This window comes from Pempheris klunzingeri, chromosome 2 (assembly GCF_042242105.1).
Source record: "Pempheris klunzingeri isolate RE-2024b chromosome 2, fPemKlu1.hap1, whole genome shotgun sequence".
Taxonomy (NCBI): domain Eukaryota; kingdom Metazoa; phylum Chordata; class Actinopteri; order Acropomatiformes; family Pempheridae; genus Pempheris; species Pempheris klunzingeri.
In genome coordinates this window covers 17,245,012-17,266,059 of record NC_092013.1, presented here as the reverse complement: position 1 = coordinate 17,266,059, position 21,048 = coordinate 17,245,012, and the positions used below count along the sequence as shown (strand labels likewise).

Sequence of the window (21,048 nt, the reverse complement as noted above, 5' to 3'; positions counted from 1 at the left end):
GTCTCGCTCGTGTTCCTCAGTCTTTTTTATTCCCCCTCTCACTGTCTCTTCCTCCACCAGTCTCGCTCGCTCTCAGCCCGGGCGTGTCTCTGAGCTCACCTCACAAAGCACAGCGTCAGAGAATCAGAGCTTTGCCTGACATGACATGTAGGAGACGGTTGTGAGGAGCGGTAGGGACACACACTCTTGACAGCAGAAGGCAAGGCTCCTCTGCTCTCACTAATGAGACCCCTGACTGCCGTGTCAAACACACTGTGTGTGCGCGCGCGTGTGTGTGTGTGTGTGTGCCCACGCTCGCACAACAAACAAATGAACGTGGATGCAGAAATAATGAACAAAAACAAGAAAGAACACACATATGAAAAGTAGGTGCACACAGTACTGTATGTGGAGGTCACGGCAAGGTGATCTGCATGGGCATGTGTGTCCAGAGAAACTTCACACATTTGGCTGGAAGAAGCCATCGTCACATTATTCTTCAGCTTTGAACTATAACACATGTTACAGTGGATTATCAAACAAATGAGCTCATTGCTATTGTTATGGTAGGGACATGATCACATGGGCTCCTGCATCAAAGTACAGTAGGTGTACAAAAAAAAACTTATTTTTTGTTCTTTTGAAAGGAGCAGATCACTTTAAACATGACTTTTTCCATCCATATTTATGTCCCCACACAAAAAGTTCTGTTTCCCACTAAAAAACAACACAGATCACTAAAGTTTATGGTCAAGTAAAAGTTTTTTTTTAGTTACAAAGACAATGAAGAGGAGTCCCTCTTGGTAGGTAAAAATAATTCAAAAAACACAGCAATAAATGAGTAAACTACAATTTTATACTTTAGATTTTATTTTACAACCATATTTATTTATTATTTTTGCAGTTTTTCTATGTTAACCTGTTTTTTTGATATTAAAAACAGACACAAAATATCCCCAAACAGAAAACAATGAGCCTAAGTAAGAAAATGATGTGAAACTTGAGACACTGAAAACATATGCTCAACAAGAACTTGGGGTCAGTGGTGACCCAAAATAAAAAAAAAAAATATAAAATGCAAACTGTGACAATAATCATAATTTCTGGAGACGTTTGTTCCCTCTTGGAGAGACGACGAATGCTACGCATGAATTCTGCCTGTAGCCTCTTAGTCCTGGATTACAGTAACGCAGCACACTGTGAACTGTGTTACATGAATACACAAAGTGTTTTTAATCACCCTGACTCAAGCCACTCTTATGTGGCACATTAGCAGACAGAGTGACAGTGTTGTGTTGAACTGGTGGCTGGTGGCACAGCAGGGGAGACGTCCCTTAATGTGAGATGACATGGGACGGCTCTCCACCGCCACCAGGGCAGATTATTCCTGGTGGTGAAAGCACAATGAGCTGATGGATGGTTGAGATAGGGCACAGTGCAATATGGACACGATTTCATGGCATGATAAATCTCAGCAGGGGCCTGTGGCTAAGTGTAATATGAAATCCCTTATCTATGTATCTGCTTCATAACACCGTCTATCTGCTGCAGCTGAATCTGCCTTTGTTTCTTTAGCTTCTGTTCTTTGCTTGAATGCCACTGTTGATCACATCTACAGTATGGAGGAGGACGATGACAACAACGTGTGTGATAACACGTCTTTTACTCAGTTGTTTTTGAAATGTGATGAATTACCTAAATTGAAAATTGTCACTGTAGAGATCCTCTTCCATTACCTGTGATCACGCCGATAAGCAGTGTTATTAGAAGAGATTTTGCATAGTGCTCCATACTGTAGAAACTGGCCCCTGTTTGTGCAAAACAAGCTCAAATGACACCTGCATTATAAAAGAAATGCAATTTGTCTCACACAACTGATCCTTTTAAAGTTCAGTGTGTGTGTTATTTAACACCATCTCTTTAGAATTTCTGATTAAAAAGGGCGAAATTAAGTCTACACCTTATCCTCTGATTACCTTAATCCAATAGGTTAATTGACTTTATCAGGGCGGAGAAAACAGATGAGCCGCCACGCCGGCCTGCAATAAAAATCCCTCCAAAATGATGAAATTGGAAAATAACCTATATTTCTTTTAAGATATTTCTTAATATACAACTACAGTTTCATATCACATTGCCAGAGAAATAAGGCACTTTCTCCCAGGAGATGAGAAAAGAATTGAATTTTTCCTTATCGGTCATCTATTTTTCCACAGAATGCTATTACTTGCTGCCTGCCGTTGCTAAGCAACAGGAAATATTAATAGGACCTTTTATTAGCTAGGCTTTACCAGTGGAGTACTAAAATGAGGAAGTGGAAAACATGAATGTGTTACATAAATCTCTGAACCTTTCAGGGTTTGCACAAGTCTCTGTTTGTCCAGTGATTTATGGCTGTGATGGTTCATTTATGGGAGAGGGAGGTGTGAAATGCCAAATGGAACATTAGCCTAAGGGACAATTTGAAAATAAATAATCACAACAAAAAAAAAGTAAAAAAAAAAAAAAAAAAAAAGGGGGGAAGCAGTTTAAAGAACCACCCTATTTTTTTCCTGCAGATTTCAAGAGGCCATCAAACAAGCAAGTGATATTTTTGTTCTGCTGGAGGCATTGATCATTCAAAATCATCTGCGCCTGAATCAACATTGGAATAACTAATACAAGTCCCATTCTATCACTGGGCTTGTTGAACTGTGGTGAAAAGCGACAGACATTCCATCATTTTCCGCAGACGCTCTAATCCCTTTAAAAAATGACTGAAAATGAAGGTCTTTCAAAGGAGAAATAGGTTTTCTTCATCTGAATGAAAAGTATAGAATAAGGCAAAGCCTCAAAGAGCAGAAAGTCTTTAAAGGCAAAGGTAAGACAAATTTAAAGTCCATATTGGAAAAGTCTAAACACATTTAATTACATTTTTCCCCTGAAAAGTCACAGGTGATAACGGTCCAGGTGATACACGGCGCTATTCATTTTTCAGACTTAGAATTAGGAGACCAAGATTTTCCTCTATAAATGCATCACTTTATCTCTAATCCACATTTTTCTCTGTTCCATGTTTATACAAAAACCAGCAGGTGTACAGTATGCGATAATACGTTTGCAGAGACCCTCCATCAGAGAGAGAACACATTAAAACACACCTCTGCTCTCTTATCATTAATTCATCCCAGCTTGTCTGTGACAAGTTCAGTTGACATTGCAGCTCATATTTCATTCACACAGGCTTGGAGAGCGAGCACCTGCCAGGAGCACTTAATACCTCGTGAGTAAAAAGTAAAGAAAGAAAAGAAAACACAGGCATCCAACCAACTTAACATGACAATCAGGCTGGGATTAACACTTGATAATTAACCTCAACAACTGAAGATAAAGAGCTTGTGAGGAAATTCTTACATTTGAATGTTAGTAACAAAAGAAATTAGAGTATGAATTTGAATATGAATGCAGCCGGCAGATCTTTAGGGCGCCACAAGCCTCATTACAAATGAACTGACCCTCATTCAGGCGGATTCACGTTTTGTATTCTGAGAAATAACAAATGAGATAATACCTGAGAGTTTGATGGAGCTAAGGCAGCGTCTGCATATAGCTCAGTCTGCTAATACATTGCCGTTACGCATAGAATCCTGACTGATTATGCATTCATCATCTGTTACATATTCAAAACATCACACTCGAGCCAGTTTGATGATGGCTAATATTGCATGCACCATTGAGAACATGAAAAAAAACTTAATCAAAGATAATTTATTCCAGTTGCAGAGGAGTATTAGAGGAGTATTTCAAATGTACCATAATTGAATATGGAGCCTTTCTCTTCGGTTGGAAGGCACATGTAGTCGTCATAGCACAGGTGTGGAGCTCATGGAAATATATCTGTCCAGCCAATAATAAAATAGTTTTGCTTTAGGCAAATCAGTTGTATAAACAAAGATACAATAGACAACAACGAGGCCACTTTACTCGTGAGTCCAGAAATTATTCACTAGCAGCAGCAGAGATGTGTATCGTTCTGGGCTGTATTGATAAGATCAATGCAACATGAGCATGGCTATTAAATGTCTAATGTGTTTTGGAACTTGTAGATGCTATGACAGTGGGGGCATTAACAGAGAGAGGCAGAGGGAGAGAGGGAGGGGGGGGGGGGGGGGGGGGGGGGAGAGAGAGAGAGACCCTGCCAAGTGCATCAGAGCATCAGAGAAAAGAGCTCTCTGAAAGATATCAGGTTTGGCCAGGAGGGGCTTCAGACCGCAACATAATAAGCATCAGCACAAAAAAAAAAACACCCAAAAAAAACCTTATGAATTGAAAATGGCCTCTTTACACAATTAGGGGAGTACAGTCAATTATGTCTTTCAGGTTTTGAGAGTCAGCAGAGGAGGAAAAAAAACCCTAAAAAGTCACCACCTGGTCGGACGGGACAGTTACCTTCTATCAACAGCTCCTGTTGCTTGCTTCACAGGATTACTCGATAGTTTTGTTAACAAAATCTTTTGCATGAACAAAATCTGTCCGTGAATTGATTCTTCTAACAAGTAGTTCAGGGAGGGCAATTACCAATTAGTTTCATTATCGGTTGATCTGCAGATTATTTTCGCATCTCGTTGATTAATGATGTCCAAAAATAGTGAAAATGTTTTCATTTAGTAATTATTAATTTCACAAAACCCAAGATTTTTTGTTTTTCTCCAACAATAATCCAGAACCCAAAGATAATCAATGTACTATTATAGTAGGAAAAAAACAGCAAGTACACACACTGAGAAGATGGAACCGGTGAACTTTTTGGCATTTTTACAAAAAAATTACTTAAACAACTGATTATCCAATTAATTTTCTGTTGATTGACAAATTGATTCAGCTCTACTAACATGTAATGTCCATGCAGCCAAAGCCTGATACGGCGTGTTCCTCTGTGCCGCAGACCTCCATAGTTGTATAACTATCAAAAACACATCAGCGTTGTTCTGGCTAACGTGTTCCTTCATTACCGTGAACATGGGCAGGGTCACTTCCACATTCACCATCCTGCTGCTATAGATACTGACTCGCAAATCAAAAGTGGATTAATCCGCGCCGAAAATAGTCCTCAACAAATTCAATATTTACTCCTGTTTGACAGGCGTTTGCTAAAAACTACGATCCCCAGCCTTTTTAGGAAATTACTGAGCCTTTTTAAAAAATGAAACCATATATTTGTGGTCAAACGGGCTTGGGTTACAAAAGCACCGACAGGAAAGTCAGAATTTATTTAAGACAGACTAACACATTGCTGCTTTTGGTGTTTTCGTTGGATATGTAGAAAAAGATGAAATGTACTAGTCTCATTCTTAAATATTCTCTATTCTTTAGTTTGCAAGTGAAAATGATCGCTGCCATTGGTCAGTCGGATCCACACCCACAACCCGCTGTTGTTATCCACCTAAAGATCTAAATCTAAACACCATTTAGTTCCAAAAAAGAAACACACACACCGTTCTGCCTAACAGCTCCCTGACTATGATCAACTGCTGCTGTAATACTGCTCTACGCTAAATCCTTTTTCTTATATAATCGCCCTATTTATTTTATGTTTATACTGTTGCACCTGCAATGGAGTACTTTCAGACGTCCTCGTACTTGAATCACGTAGGCACACATTTAGAAACCAGAAGCTCTCAGCCTTTTGTTGAGACAGAATAACCTTATTTCACTCAACTGAATTATGTCTAAAATATCTAATAAAATCCAGGAGGTACAGAATACTGGAGGTATATGCTCATTTTGAATAAGAGTTACCTCTTTGCAATTTCTTCTTGCTTTCCTCCCCACAATGCCTCTCTCTCTCTCTCTCTCTCTCTCCCTCTCTCCATCCTCACCCCTCCTCTCTTCATCCAACTCTATTGCACTCTTTTCATTGCCCAGCTCACGTATTGAATCTGCCTGATGAAAACAGATCTCACTGCAGCACCACAATAGAATGGCTGATGCAGGAAAGATGAACCCTAATGGATTTTTTTTTTTCAATGTGCTCAAGATTGAATATAAGGCCTGACCTCCAGATGTAGTGGATCCATTTCAACAGCAAAGATATTGTTTATAGTGAGGACACAGAAACACATAGACACACTTGGACACACACACATGCGGTATGTCGACGGCGGCTGCAGAGAAAAACCCTCTCTATCTACATATAGCAGTCAAACGCTGTATTTTTCGGCACATGAAACAATCTAAAATTAGAATTAACCCTTGTTATTTATCTATCCGTGTTAAGTGAGGTATTCATTATGATAGCATCTCATGTTTGAACTGCAGAGTTTGCTTAATTACTCTGCTCAACAGACTGTGTCAAGGTGAGGCACCAATTTAATAGACACTCCGTTCTCAGCACAAATGAACCTCTGCTACGGTTTGGTAGTTTCGCCAGGCAGGCTATTTGATTTAGAAATTTCTGAGTTTGCTTTATATGCTGCTTTTTGCAGTGAAGTTGAAGCAGAGCCCTGAAGAGATTCACTATATGTTGAAGGAGCCTCTCTCAGAGCCATTTAAGAAATATCAAGGTTTGGGTGATTATGGCCGACTATTATAAAGATCACTGATAACCTGGTTAAAATCTTAAATTTGGTGGTGTCATTCCCAGTGCTGTCGTTTCATTTGGCTTTTTCTCGATTTATTTCCTTCCTAATTACCATGAATTCTAAACTTAATTTGGACAATGCATCACATTTGCAATATGTGCTGCTCTTATTTGTTCTGTTGGTTCCGTCGTCTGTTCAGTTTTCAGCGTTTGTGAAATATGTTTTGATGAAATGTTCATCATGTGTTGTTTCGAACATATCTCGTGCATTTTTATCACTCGACCCGCAGCTTTCAATCTATTAAAGACCAGAGTGTGGCCCTCTATAGCAATAACAAATATCCTGACTGCCGAGAGAAAGACTGGCCAATCAACCACTGTCTCCCCGGTAAAGGTCATGACCAAAATGTGAAATGAATATGAAGATAAATGACACATGAATCCAGTACCTTGGGGGAACAGCCCAGCATTATATATAATATATAGTACGTTTATATTTCAGATCTTTATCAAGCTGTGTTTTGGCTATATGCTGATGTTGTATATCCTTATCTCTTCTGTTTGTGGTAAACATTCTAATACATTACGTTTGACCTAGATATGCATCTGTATGTATTTCACATGTGTCATATATAATAGATGCTCTGTTCTTTTCATTAACATACATGGAACACGCAGCTGACGTGTCATTGCTGATGATGCCTCGTACAGGAAAAGAACAACATAAAACATGTGTACTATATTATGGACTGCGTACAATCTATTATATCAACTAAATACCTTTATAAGCATGTACACTGCAAGAGAGACTGCCAACTAAAGAGCCCTTGCTTATCGGATCCTATAGGGCCACATTATGTTTCATGCATAAGCTTTACATATATCATTTGTTGTGATAGAAACCTGCTCTGTTTCCCGCAGTTCTCATGAATGCAATTATGGTTTGAAGATGCTAATTTGTAGAGGAGCAGTTCTGTGTGGAGCTGAGGGAGTAATCAGCACGTATTCATGTTTGAAGGCTTGACAGATTGACCGATGCATGCTGTCGAGGTAGATATGATGCTGATGGATTTACCCACAATCCTCTTCTCCATGCATCAGAGCTGACACGGCAACCACGGAACAATCATTCAGTTCCCCCCACTTAGCCCCCTTCTTCATGTCTTGAAAATTACATTTAGCCTATAAGGTTGTAATCTGTTTCATATCACAGACATGTTTTGCAACATCCAAAAAGCTTTGAAAATCATTTTAAAAGTCAAATGTTTCCAATCTCTCATGTGCTACATCATCTTTTTTTTTTTTCCCCTAAATTGCAACTTTGTATCTGCCTCAGTGTATGGCATCTGTTCAGTGTTTGCATAAGTGTACATGTGAGGGTTAATAATTTGCTCTCATGTCCTCCTGAGTACCTCCAATCCAGAAAATCTGTTCTTCAAAGTCCTACAGTTTTGCTATGAGCCAGTACAGTTGCAAACACACCACACACTGAAATGCTTTGGTTTCAACCCTCTCTTCTCAGGTGCATCGAATGATTTTCGCCGTCATTAGAGGCTTAAATTGTCCGAAATATTTGTGACCATTACTGAAAGTATTCTCTGGCTCCTTAAATGCTCTGGCGTTACGGGGCGCCGTACTCATGGAATGACTCGGTCCACGTAGGGCTACTCACCGAGGGCATTTGGCTGGAGACGAGGTGGCCGTCCTGCGCCAGCATGTTAGACATCATGAGTGTGGGCAGCTCTGGGTAGGAATACGGGTTGATGAGCCCATTGTGTGGCAGCGAGTGGCAGAGGTAGCCCGTAGAGTCGTGCTCCATCAGGTGAAGAAGGGGAGGCTCAGGGTGGTTAGGTGGAGTGATGGGCGGGATCTCGTAGTCTTCGTCCCCGGCTCCATTCCCACTGCCCGTGCCGCCACCTCCGCCTCCTCCCCCGCCGCCGCCAGTCTGACCTGTGTAGCTCTGGGGAACACAGAGAGAAATACAGTAAGAAAAATAAGTTATGGATATTGGTAGGTCAAACTAAAGCTAAGTGCATAACTGATTCATAGATGACACTATTCCACATGGCATGCAGATGTAGCCATTCAAGTCCAAGTTCTAAAAGTCCTCCCTTCCTGCATAGGCCATGTTAGGTAAAGGGAGCACTTCCTTGGCTTGGATGGGTCTAAAACTTTCCCATTAGTATCACAAAAGAGGAGCAATTATGTTACAAAATATTTAATTCTTTGATTTAAAAAAAATCAAATGTAGATAAAACCTATGGAAAACGTCAACTCCAACTTTCAAAGTGCATTTCATTAAGAAACATCCAATCGTCCAATACCAAGATCGGTGCAAAGTTTCAGCAACCGTAGCAACAAGACATGTTTTGGTTGCTATCTGCTAACAGCTAAGCTAAGTGTCACTTTTCAAAATGGATCTAGGGAAGGTAACGTTCTTCAACGCCCACACATGCATTTTTGTATATCTGGATATCTTGTCGTTAACTAGTGATGGATTACGATGGCAAAATTGGACTGCTGCTGGTAACCATAGTAACAGTACTTCAGCTTTGATCTTCATTACCAGTAGTCACCCTTCATCGTTGGTACTGACCTTAACCATGAGTTTACATGTAAAACTCCAGTGAATGCTACATCACTAGTTTGGTCACTACATCCACCCCATTCATTTTGAAATAATATAACTGTTTTGAGGGGAAACAGTTAAAAATTTGATAATTTACATAATTAAATTATATCATATATATATATTACATACACACCTTATATTAACACATTAATAAAACATCTTGTTTACCAATGAACTCAGTTTCCAGTAATTCCACAAAAAGCTTTGGAAATGGGTTAAAGTCCTCTGTCTGTCATTTTGTTAGAATAGCTGTAAATTTGTCTCAAATGTCAAACTTCTCATTTTGGAACACAAACTCAATGCTCAGAGATCAGTAATAAAGAAGACCAGCAGCCTCTGTATTTGTGTGCTGTCGCGCTAACACAGTAAGTCCAATCAGATCAGAGTTCTGCACAGAGCAAGAAGAAAAGAAAAATAGCAGGGAAATTCAACGGGGAATGAAAAGCAATTTTGTCAGAGAAGATCCAACTTGACTCCCATTGTAATGACTGAGTCAAATTAATCATCACAAATAATATTCTGGTGTCAGCCATTCAAGGGTTTTTTAATAGAATTTTTATGATTCATGTCTAGCAGTATACATCAAACAGTCAGTTCTGCAACATTTCTGAAATCAATTCAATATCATCTTTGTGTAGGCTGTCATCCTCGGCAGCAGAGTGGTCATTTATCTCTCAAACAGATACTTTTAGAAAATAAGGGGCACGGGGAGATGGAAGAAAGGAGAGAGGATACAGGGCACATTTTTTTCTCGTTTCTCTCAACCCTGTTTTAGTATAAAGGTGAGTCTAAAGGCACATTCTGTACTTCTGTGAGCACATCAATTACAGGTTTGTTAAGATGTAGAACTGAAAGGGTTGACTTCCACATGACAAATGAGTATTTTTCAAAAAATAAAGGCTCGTATTATTGAAAACAAACCCCAATCAGCATCAGAAATGTAGATTTTTGCATTGGTTTTGAAGTGATAGCAGCTTTAAATCCTTGTTTTTTTTTTTTGGTGATTCAGCCACGGGGAGAGCCTTTTTTTTCCTCCCCTGTTTGTATCACAGATTGTCCCTTTAAGTACAAGGCACAATGTTTTTTTTTTTACAACAATAGCTTTCAGCAGGATTAAAATGCATCTAATGTCTTTTAAAGGAATACCAATCTAACGCAGTAAGCGCAAAGCCAGATAAGTGGAATTTCATTAAGTTACAATACATAAAACACCGAAACAACCATATTTGGTTTGACCACAAAAAAAGGACATTAGGAATGTTTTATTGTGAAGCGAGACCGTAGACACAGACTCAGTGTTTAAAGCGCACTTTCATCTTCCTACATGTTACACCAAAAGAAGAAAAGAAGAGAGGGATAAAAAAAAAAGTGCGACTGCCTCAATTTGATTTACTTGACAAAGCCTGCAAGCCATTTGATATTAATTTTCTGGACTGTCCTTTGAAGACAGATGTTTTTGTAAACCTGTGGGGATAATGTTATTGTTTGGTCTAATGGACAAGAAAACGAACATTTCCTGAGATTCAATTTCCCTCATAATTGTTGGAAGGAAACTAAATTGTCTGCTGTAAACATTGGAGCCATTGTGTGAAGTGAGTCCCCGTGCGTGTCCCTCTGGGCCTTCGCATCGCCGTCATCTTTTACTGCGCTTCGCCGCGACTGTGGGTGACCACTGTGCAGTCTGAGGACCGCCGCTCTTAGTCATCATCTAGCATGTTCATCAACCTTTTGCTTCCTCAGTGTATAAATATACATCCACGCTACAGAAACGTTTTCCTGGTCCCATCGGTTGCTTCTGATTGCGCAATGGGACGAGGGCTGAGGATGTGTCATGTGCTAGATTGCTGTGAGGGCTCATCCACAGTGCCCTTGATGATAAAATGTAAATACCAAGGACGTTCCCAGTTGGATTGTGGAAAGATAAATTATTCATATGCCTCTATTCAGAATGAGCTTGCATGTACAGGACCACATGTACACTCTGGCTAATGTATACTCTTCTCTCCTTTAAAAGTAAAATCCAAACAAAGGCAAGGTATTTGATGGATCGAATGGACCAGCATGTGTCCTAGTATGGAACTGGCTTTTCAAACAAAAGCCCCCTCTCCCTCTCTCTCTCTCTCTCTTTTTTTTTTTCCTATGAGATACTCGTCATTGGTTTACTTTCAATAGTCAGGGACACACTCCCACCAAAAGCTGCATTACACAGATTCTATTTTCTCACTGAAACATCCTTTATTTTCCTCCTCTGATCAATACCACACACTATAGGGGACATTATTTCCAATACACAGTATGCTCAGTCTGCAGTGAGCGAAACACAATCTGTAACATTTTAATTAAGAGACAGATCTCTCGACTGTAAGTGTTACATACCAGCACACCTTTCATTTGAAAGAAACAGATGAATAGACAGTTGGTCTGGGACTGAGAGAGAAAATAACATTGATTGGGGCGCTTTCCAACGTGTCTTTTATTTGGCACAGATCTCTCCCTCCCTCTGTAACACTGCCTGAGTATTCAAGGCCTTCTGGAGATGATATTGACTGTGGCTAATGGCTCATTATCTGTACATCCTTCTTAATATTAGTTTATTGTTGTAACGGCTGTAAAAATCTGGATTTGGGCCATAGCCCAATTAATACCAAAAGTTATATTAATGGCGTGAAACAATTTTGTGTCCAATATCATTCATATGCACAATAAAAGAGTTGCCTGCCTCTTATTTGTAAAACACCACATTATCTTGGCATAACGTTGTATTTAGACCTGAAGCGGTTAATTGATAAGTTGATCATCAGAAAGTTCATTGGTAACTATTTTGATTACTGGTTATTATAGTTTCAGTCAGTTTAAAACCAAAACTTTAAATAGTTCCAGCTACTCAAATGTGAGGACTTGCTGCTCATCTGTCTTTTATCTCATTATAAACTTTATATATTTGGACCTTTGGATGGACAAAATAAGACAATTTGTTCCAGGCTTAGCTGTAATATTTGTCAGTGTCTTAGTACATAAGCTAAAAAGGAATGTCATTATACAAACATTATTTTGACAGGTGGCCCTGACCACTGTGAACATTTCCTCTTAAAAACAATCGAGCTAGACATGAAGCCACACAATAAGTGCATAACTATATTCAGGCCAGTTGCTTGTGTGCCACACAGACGTAGAGTTTGAAGTCCTCTCAAGTCAGCGTTTGTTTCCATGAGAGAGGGTGGGACCGACAGCTCGGAGACAGACGATGACAGATCTGCCTTACCACTAATGTGCACTTATCTGCCTATTGGAGAGCTTTGTCACAGTGGTGATTTATGCTTAAAATCCCCCCACACACTACCACTTCCATCACCTCCGACACTCTCCGTTCCAACACCTTCCGCCGTGCAGCAGTCTGCGCGCAGAGACAAAGTCAGGTACCGTTATCTCTCCTTTCCACGCAGTCCGGTTTGCAAGGAAAACGGTGGATTTATCTTTGGGAGGAATTTGAGAGCATCATCTATTCTCATTCACTGTGCCATCGCTCTCCCAAAGGAAGATTATACTGTATATTTAAGAATGATCCTGTTTACTAGTGTACACAGAGCTCTTGTTTTAATGTAACACAGCACAGGCAAATAGCTGTTGTCAGACAACAAAGATCACTTACTTTCAGCTGCTTAAACTGAACAGCATGAACTGATCTGCTATTTCTATTTATTGGGCTGTTTGTTTTTGATACTCCTCTTTCTCCTTTTCCCTCTCCTGCCCTCCTCCCTCTTTATCCCTCCATCTCTCTCTCAGTCAACTCGGGCTTAATTAAAGCCATAGCTGTTCTTCTGCTACAATATCATGTCAGGGGGTATCAACACACCACAAAGCCTTCTCTGGCAGAGCCCGAAGAGAGGGAGGGGGGGGAGAGGGCCAAAGATCCAGTTACAGCCACCCTACACCTCCACTCTCCTCTTCTTCTCCTGGCTGGTCCAACTCCCAACCTGGCCTGCCCCTCACAGAGCCCTAACAGTTCTGGTCCCTGCTCCACATCCCCCGGACCCTGATCAACCCCACTATCCTCCCTCCCACCCCTGGCCCATCCCCCCTGTCATCTCATCCCTCTCTAAAACAGCCAGGCTGCATTATTTATCTGTCACTATGTTACTGTTTGGAAATCATGAAAGGGGCTGTGGGGATGGGGATGCTAAACCACCGTGTACTTGGTTTCTGTCTGTTGAATGAATGGGATGGGAGGGTGGGAAGAGAAGAAGGTGGGAGAGAGGGAGATTGGGAGGCAGGAAGGGGGTGAGACGGGGGGGGGGGGGAAATAATGTAAAAAAACACGCTCTTTCTAGGAAATAAAATCCAGCTACTATCTCTTTAGCCCTGGCCACAGCTATGTGAGAAGAAATGATGCTGCTCTGTGACAAAGTCCTTCTTTATCATTACAGGAGGGGAAAATATGGCGGGAATAGGGAGAATCATTAAAGCCAGCTCCAACTGCCCGAAGTTCAAAGATGCAGAAGGCCTGAATCACCCCAGATACTGAGATGATTACTAACTAACCTCCCACTGACTAAGACCACCCTTTCCAATTGTATATTTTGTCCCACTTTTCTTTTATGTTTCCTTCCCTTCTTCTCTCTCGTGTATCCTGTTCCCAGTGCTCGTCTCACTTGTCAGTCAAGGTCAGGAGGTCATCCTCATCTGATCGTGTGTCAGAGCAGATTAGAATCAGAGCTTTTGTGCCATGTCATATTTCATTATGCATTTGACTCATCTTGCAGGTCAAGGGGTCACTGTGATTTGATTGGATGACAGAAATGATATAATTTGTGTTTAACCCTAGGCTGTATGAGGCTCTGAGTGGCGTACTAATGCATTTTGCAAAGACGGGGCAGGCCCTCTCCACAAGCGACTAATTTGAAGTGGCACACTGCAGAGTTGAAGGAGAGCCAGAGCTATTGCACAACATGCTGAGGTTATAAGGGAGGCTTTATCAAATAATAAACACAACCTCCCTTGTACCTCAGTTTCTGTCTGTCTCTCGCACAATTTCTTTTTACCCTGCGAACTGATGCAAGCGCCCAGATATCAGCTGCCTTCTGCGCCTAATATGTAACTTTTACCCCTCGTTTTTTTTCTTCATCAGTTTGATTCACTGGAAATGTGTCACTGACCTCTTCTCTCTTGTTTTTCTCTTTTCTCTGTCGGTCTCTGTTTCTTCCACACTGTCTAATAACACTTGATATTGGCGAGAGAGGAGACTAATGGAGAAGTGCTGTCAGCAACAACGGCCACATCATTATTGCTGAACATTCAACTGGAACATAAACAACATTTAAATGGCTCCCAAATGACTACAGAATAGAATAGAATAAGATATGTAACGGTGGCACAAAAAAAACAACAACAACAACTAAGTTTTGTCAGTTTTGAGAAGGAATAACAACAGGTTTTATTGTTTGATAAATATACGTGTATTTAGTATCTTCTTCTGCTGGTTTGTGTTGTGTGCACAGGAAGAGTTCAGGACCTTGCGAAGTAATGATATGCAGATGCCTCCCAGTGTCAGTGAAAACTTAACTGTGATCTCCACTAATGCGGTTGGAAAACAAACCATGGGTGCACAAGATTGCTCAGGTTTCCCAATAGTCATCTAGAGTGATTGTGATGCCGATGTTGATACTGCTGTGGGTGATGGGGGAGAGAGGAGAGGAGAGGAGAGGGGAGGGGAGGAGAGGAGAGGAGAGGAGAGGAGAGGAGAGGAGAGGAGAGGAGAGGAGAGGAGAAGAGAGGAGAGGAGAGGAGAGGGGAGGAGGAGAGAGAGAGTGGATGGAGTAGAAAACGGAGAGGAAGGAGCAGAAAAGAAGGGGGGGAGATAGAAGGGGGGGAGATGAATCCAACATTTCAAATGAGGACGATAATCAAACTTATTGCCTGACAGGGTGAATCTAGGATTACAATGTTACATTGGCAGACACGCAGTATTATTTCCAGAGTCCCCTCTGTCTCTTCCTGTTCGCAGCAGCCATGTCTCCTGGAGAGGGAAGCCTTTTTAACTTTGGTCATTGGCACACCACTGTCTGCTCTGCGGGGCTTAACAACAGCCACTGCTATTGCTGAGTTACGACCACGCAGCGGCCGCCCCGAGACTCGACAAGGCCAAAAAAACAGCAGCTAGTCAACTGTTTTTTAATTTTTAATGACTCTTCAGTTATCTACTTTTCTACGCTCACTGTCAAAATCATTATTAGCATGTGGACAATAGGGCTACTGTGTCTGAATGACAAAACTAATTATTGTTATAAGAGCAAGTAAATGGACAAAAAACAGCACAATAAAGGGTTGGTGGATCAGTACCGACTGACTCTAACAATGTTGAAAATAACAAAGGGAGCGCTGATGGCGCAGTCATCCAAACAAACGTGCATTATTCTGAGAATTGTTAGGATCCTGTCACCCACAAATAACTCTGCTATGCACCAGGAGAAGGGGGGGGGGGTGTAAAGTGCATGTGGCTGGTGAGACTGCATGTGCGTTTGTGTGCCCGCGTGTGTGTCATTTAATCTGTGTGACAAATGTGTGTCTGCATGCATTTCTTCGCCCACAGAAGACGAGGAGTGTAATAGCTCTTGAATGCTTTTGTGAACATTTTGTAGGTATTTCTTTTTAAACAAAGACTTAATGTCAGAGACTGCCTGCTCTGTGTGTTTATGTGTGTGTCTGTGTGTGTGTGTGTGTGTGTGCGTGTGTGTGTGTGTGGTGTTCTTGTGTTCTTAAGTGTCTCCCCTCCCTGGTTCAGAGTCAATGAGGCTGTGTATCGGAGGCTGGCACAGCTGGTGGGAGCAGGAGACTAACATCTGGACCCTCGTACTCTTGGTGCCATTGTTAATAAGAGGCTGGTGGGGAGTGGAGGGGAGTGGAGGAGACAGCTCTCCAGTTGTCAATGAACCTCCCTGTCTCTCACTAGAACTCAGCACTGCAACTCATACTCAGTGCATCACACAAGTGTCCACAAAGGGACCTTCAGCATTGCAGCATATTTACAAGTAAGAAATCTGAACAGGAACTGGATTTTTGCAGCTCTTAACCCTGAAGGATGGCCATGTCAGTCGGTCTTCTACTTTGGGCCAGGCTGAAATATAAGTGCTATTGGATGGATTGCCATTAAGTGATTTTGCCAAACTCATTTGAATTATCCAGTATTTTGGTTTCAAACGTGATGACATTGGCATCATTCTCATTTTGTAAGTAATGCTGCATTAGCAAACATGGTGACAACGGTGAACACGTTAAACATTATTTCTGCTAAAACATCAGCATGTTAGCATGCTAACATTAGCATGAGCTAATAGAGCTGCTAGCATTATTGCAGGCTCTTTTTGACTCAACTAGCAACGGCAGCTAGATGGCGTTAACTGTATCGGGACAATTCAAGCACAGAAAAGTGCACTGGGTTTTTATCTTCAAGCATTTCCCTTACATTACTTACATGGTTAACTCCACCTGTTTTCCACGACTAGAGGCTTAAACTGACGCACAAATATATAAATATAATGTATAAATATAAAAGCCGTATCCCTCAGGCTTTCCACTAATATCTTTGCTGAGCTCTGCTTTAATCAGTTTAATAAGAAAAATTATATTACTATTTCAACTTTCTCCGAGCTGAGGAAATAAGTCAACATGGATCGATGTCAGCTTCTGGGCTTTTTTCATACCTCGAAGATACTCCATCAATAATTAACCAAGTATTTTTGCTAATGAATCTTGGTTCAATGGAACATTTTCCTCTCTAATAACCCATAGCTTTTTTTCCTGCAGCAACAGGGGCAAACCAGTTCACGGGAAACTTTGTACATTTCATTTTTTAAAGAGAAAGAAAATCTCTGTGGTTATGAAAATGTGGGACCATTTCATGTGTTTCGTAGTACTCTGGCATGTGATCTAGCACAAGAGTGAGTGTTTGGTCTTGCATCATTCTATCCAACGGGGTGAAAGGCCTACACAAACACATTAAGGTTGCCATTAGTTTCATCTGATCACCTGGGGCAACAGGAGGATGGACCGCTTGGCAGAGCGAGGGCCTTACACAAATATACAGCTGTGCATTTATATGTGGTGCCATGTCAGATGAGTATTTCAAACAGAGGGCTTTTAAACAGGGCAAGAGAGAGAGGTAGAAGGAGAGCGAGGTGAGGGGTTTCCAAATGACTGTAAAAAGGCCACGGGGAGAGAGCTTTCCATCTTTCTGCTGCCGCGACAAATATGCCTGCACATCTTTTTGCATTGTCTCCGCTCCCTGCTTCGTCAGCGAACAGCTATAGAAATATTTTGGCAGGCTGCTCTTTGTTTTCATTTTCACAAAAGATGTAGTGAGGGAGTGAGAGAGAGAGAGAGAGAGAGAGAGAGAGAGAGAGAGAAAGAGAGAGGGGGGGGCAGGTGGGAGAGGCACTGGGCGGGAAAGGTAAATGGATGTTGTCATAGGTTTGAGGGACATTTGAGAAAAGGAGGATAAGGAGAGGAGTTGAGGGGAAGAGTGAGGGAAGTGGGCTTTGGAAGGAAGGTAGAAAAGGGTGAAGGAAGGACAGGGGGGGAGACAAAAAGGGTGAGTGTGGGGAGAGAGAGGAAAAGAAAGGAGAAACACAGCAGAACAACTAGTGGGAAGTTAGAGGCCAGTGGGACGTATAAACCAGGTAAATCAGGTGAGGTGGCATAAAAGGGGGATTAGGATGATTGGGGTGAAGAGAGAAGGGTGAGGCATAAAGTGGAAGAATCAATTGGAAGAGGAGGGGGCAGGTGGAAGTGTAGGGGAGGAGGAGCCTGTCACTCTGGTCCCCAGCTCCAGTCTAAACAGCGGGAGGAAGCTGTAAATCAGACTAATGCGGCCGAGCTGTAATTCAGACCAGCAGGGCCAGGGCGCTGGTGCGGGGACCCTGAACGGCGGGAGTTTACAAAATGCCGCCGCGAGGCTTTAATCAGTGCAACGATCCGAAGATACCGTCTCCCCCAATCAGCAGGCTTCCTGTCAGTCACACACGACTGAACCTGACCAATCAGGATCCGCCGAGATTCCAGACGGGCTGGCTGGGCTTTGGGCTGCTGCCAAACAAGAGAATTACTCATCTAAACTGGAAAGGTGGAATGGGCCTTTAATTCAGAGCATAGAGGGACAAGGTGATAGATTTGTCAAAGGTTGGACATAAAAGAGTATGGGATCATGTTCTACACTGGTTCATCAAAAACATATGGGGAAAAGATGAGAGGCACAGGGGAGCTGTGGAGGAGGACTTTATCACATTTATCAGACTGGAGTTTCTACAAGTTTAGACACTAAAACTGTGTGATAGACATCACATCTGATCATATCTGTTAACAAGGGCTCTTACCACTAAATCTCTCATTAAAAACACTTAATAATAACACGAAGGCCTCATTATAAGTTCAGTCAGTCAGTGTGTTTTATAAACTTAATCATAATCACATCTGTTTGCTGCCATATAAAAAAAGAAAAAAAAAAACCTTCCATCGATCCACAATCTGTCTCTGCTTCTCTGAGTCTCACAGATCTGCTGTTGGCACTCAAATGCCTCTCTAATTACAATTACAACACCCAAGGGGCCGGTGTAATCCTTGCCAGCAATGACTTACAACATAATAATTGAGACGAGAAATAGCATCAAACCGTTACTGTTAAAACATCATTTGAACTCTCAACATGCAAAACAGGGGGGACAAACTTTCAAATCACTTGTTACCAGAAGCCTTTTTATACCTGCATTTTACTCAAAGAGGAAGGAGGGCAGTGCATTAACTTAAAAGTGAGCGAAAAATGCAAATGTAGTCCACTTTATCATCGGGGATTCAAACAGACCCTTTCAACTTGGCAATCCATAATGTTTCAGCTTTGATGCTCAGGAAATGGCCACAGCTCGATGGTAACACTGAGCTGGATTCTGCTCTGGTTGTAGTAGGACTAGTGTGACTGGCTGGGCTACACACACACACTGTGCATGTTAAAACCACATGCAGCGTCTTGGCAGCAAAGACGCTACAGCGGCAGCCAATCAATAAAACCTTGTTACGCTAATTGCAAGATCATAATCTCCGTTCCTACTTCTGCTGAATATCCAAACAGTCACTCCATTAGCCGAATTATTCCCCTGTGCAGTTTCTCCATCTCTCTTTCTCCCCCCCTTCCATTTCCTCCTCGTGTTCTTTTTTTCTGTGACATATTTCTCTCAAACAGCAGTTCTGGTAAATGAATTCATAAGTCAGGGAGAAAGACATCAAAGCAAAGCATTGTCAAGGTAAAGTGCTGATGAAGTATACTGTTTCTTTCACTTTGCTGCGGAGCTATGAGAAGGCATCTCCACAGTGCATTATCTTTGATCACATCGCTCCGTACTGCTCTGTTTAGTATTAGCAAGAGAGATCCCACTTCAGGTGAAGGTCTGCTAAAACCTTTATAGTACAAAAAATAAAAGGCCCTCTACTTTAGAGGTGTTCTTCCACTTTCCACCGCAGACATTTTATGTTAGCGTGTCTATTTTGGGGTTAGAGGGTCAGATCAAACCTCTGTGTAGACACCAGAACGAGCTGGAGCTTCTCGTCGCTGGTTACTCTTTTCTACATTGTTGCCACGACAATGGTCAGTGGCCACAGGGGCAGACAAAGAGCTTGTTGATGCCAAGACCAAGGTCCGTGACCTTGTCATTGAATCACTAACACTTTGTCACTCCGCTGGGGGGGAGAGAGAGACTGAGAGAAACACTATAGAAAACTAAGCAGGGTAAGACTACGGTGCTCATGGGAACATTGATATGACAATGGCACTGACCCCGTTTCCTTGTGACTCATCACGAGAACATACCCATCTAAGCGCGTCACTATCTGATGTTACTCAACAGAGTAATGCTCATGTGTTATATGAATACACCTTATGTACGCGGAATGAATTTAAATAGGTGATCCAGATTAGATAATGAGTTTACACGGAGAAAATAAGGTGAGAGGCAGCAGATCACTGAGAAACACACTTTCACATAGTTTGGAGGTGGAACCACTGACCCAAATGCATTTAAATGCAAAGGAGGGGGGGAGTCAGAGAGAATGTGAGAAAAAAAAAAAAAGATAGAGAAGTAAAGTGAGATAATAAAGCAGCAAGCTGAGAAAAGTGAGCTTTAGGCAGTATGATTTGTTTTTATTCAAGATGGAATATATTGAGAATAATGCTGCTACTGTATCTACTGGTTCTGAGGAATAAAACTAGTTAATAAAAAATTATCCCTGCAGCTATCATAGCCCTTTGTTACTTTCACCAAGTCCATTTTTATCTCAGCACTTGCAAACAACACAAATATAAACACATTTACAGTTTTTTTTCAATGTATTTTAAGTTTAAACAGTCATGCAAACACACAATCCAATGAAACACACACACACACACACACACTTACTGTACTTGCATAAAATTATCATAGTATATTACCAACTAATTCTAAGCAGGTTTTAGGTGACAAAATAAAGTATGCTCTAAATACTCAGCATGGATGTTAAAATAATATAGTGTTTGTAAGTGTGCTGTTGATGTACAGTATTTTCCCACAATGTTTCAAACTCATAGTGGGTGGCTTGTGAAAACAAAAGCCTACTATTAACTAGTTTGGAAAATCATTTTTCTCATCTTTTGTCTCTTTGTTAAGTTTCATTTGAAGTTGCAGTTTGATTGATTTTAAATCATTAAGTATTTTATTTTCTTGTTTTACGAAAAAAAACAAAATGCACTATAAAAATGAAAAAACCAATGCACTATAAGGATGAATCTGGGTCATTTGTGATTTTCGAATTCCACTGTCAATTAAAACTCTCGAAGATTTAAGACATATTTGTTTGTTTGTTT

General features: G+C 41.2%; 1 protein-coding gene across 4 annotated transcripts in view; it reads right to left on the bottom strand.

Moving 5' to 3' along the window:
• The window catches only part of tox2 (TOX high mobility group box family member 2), an 89,659-nt gene that overhangs the window by 19,702 nt on the left and 48,909 nt on the right, over positions 1–21,048 (bottom strand). For all 4 annotated transcript variants that reach the window (XM_070842545.1, XM_070842561.1, XM_070842552.1 and 1 more), the window contains one exon: positions 8,211–8,498. In XM_070842545.1, coding sequence (XP_070698646.1) covers positions 8,211–8,498 — 288 coding nt within the window. The remainder of the gene's footprint in view (positions 1–8,210; positions 8,499–21,048) is intronic.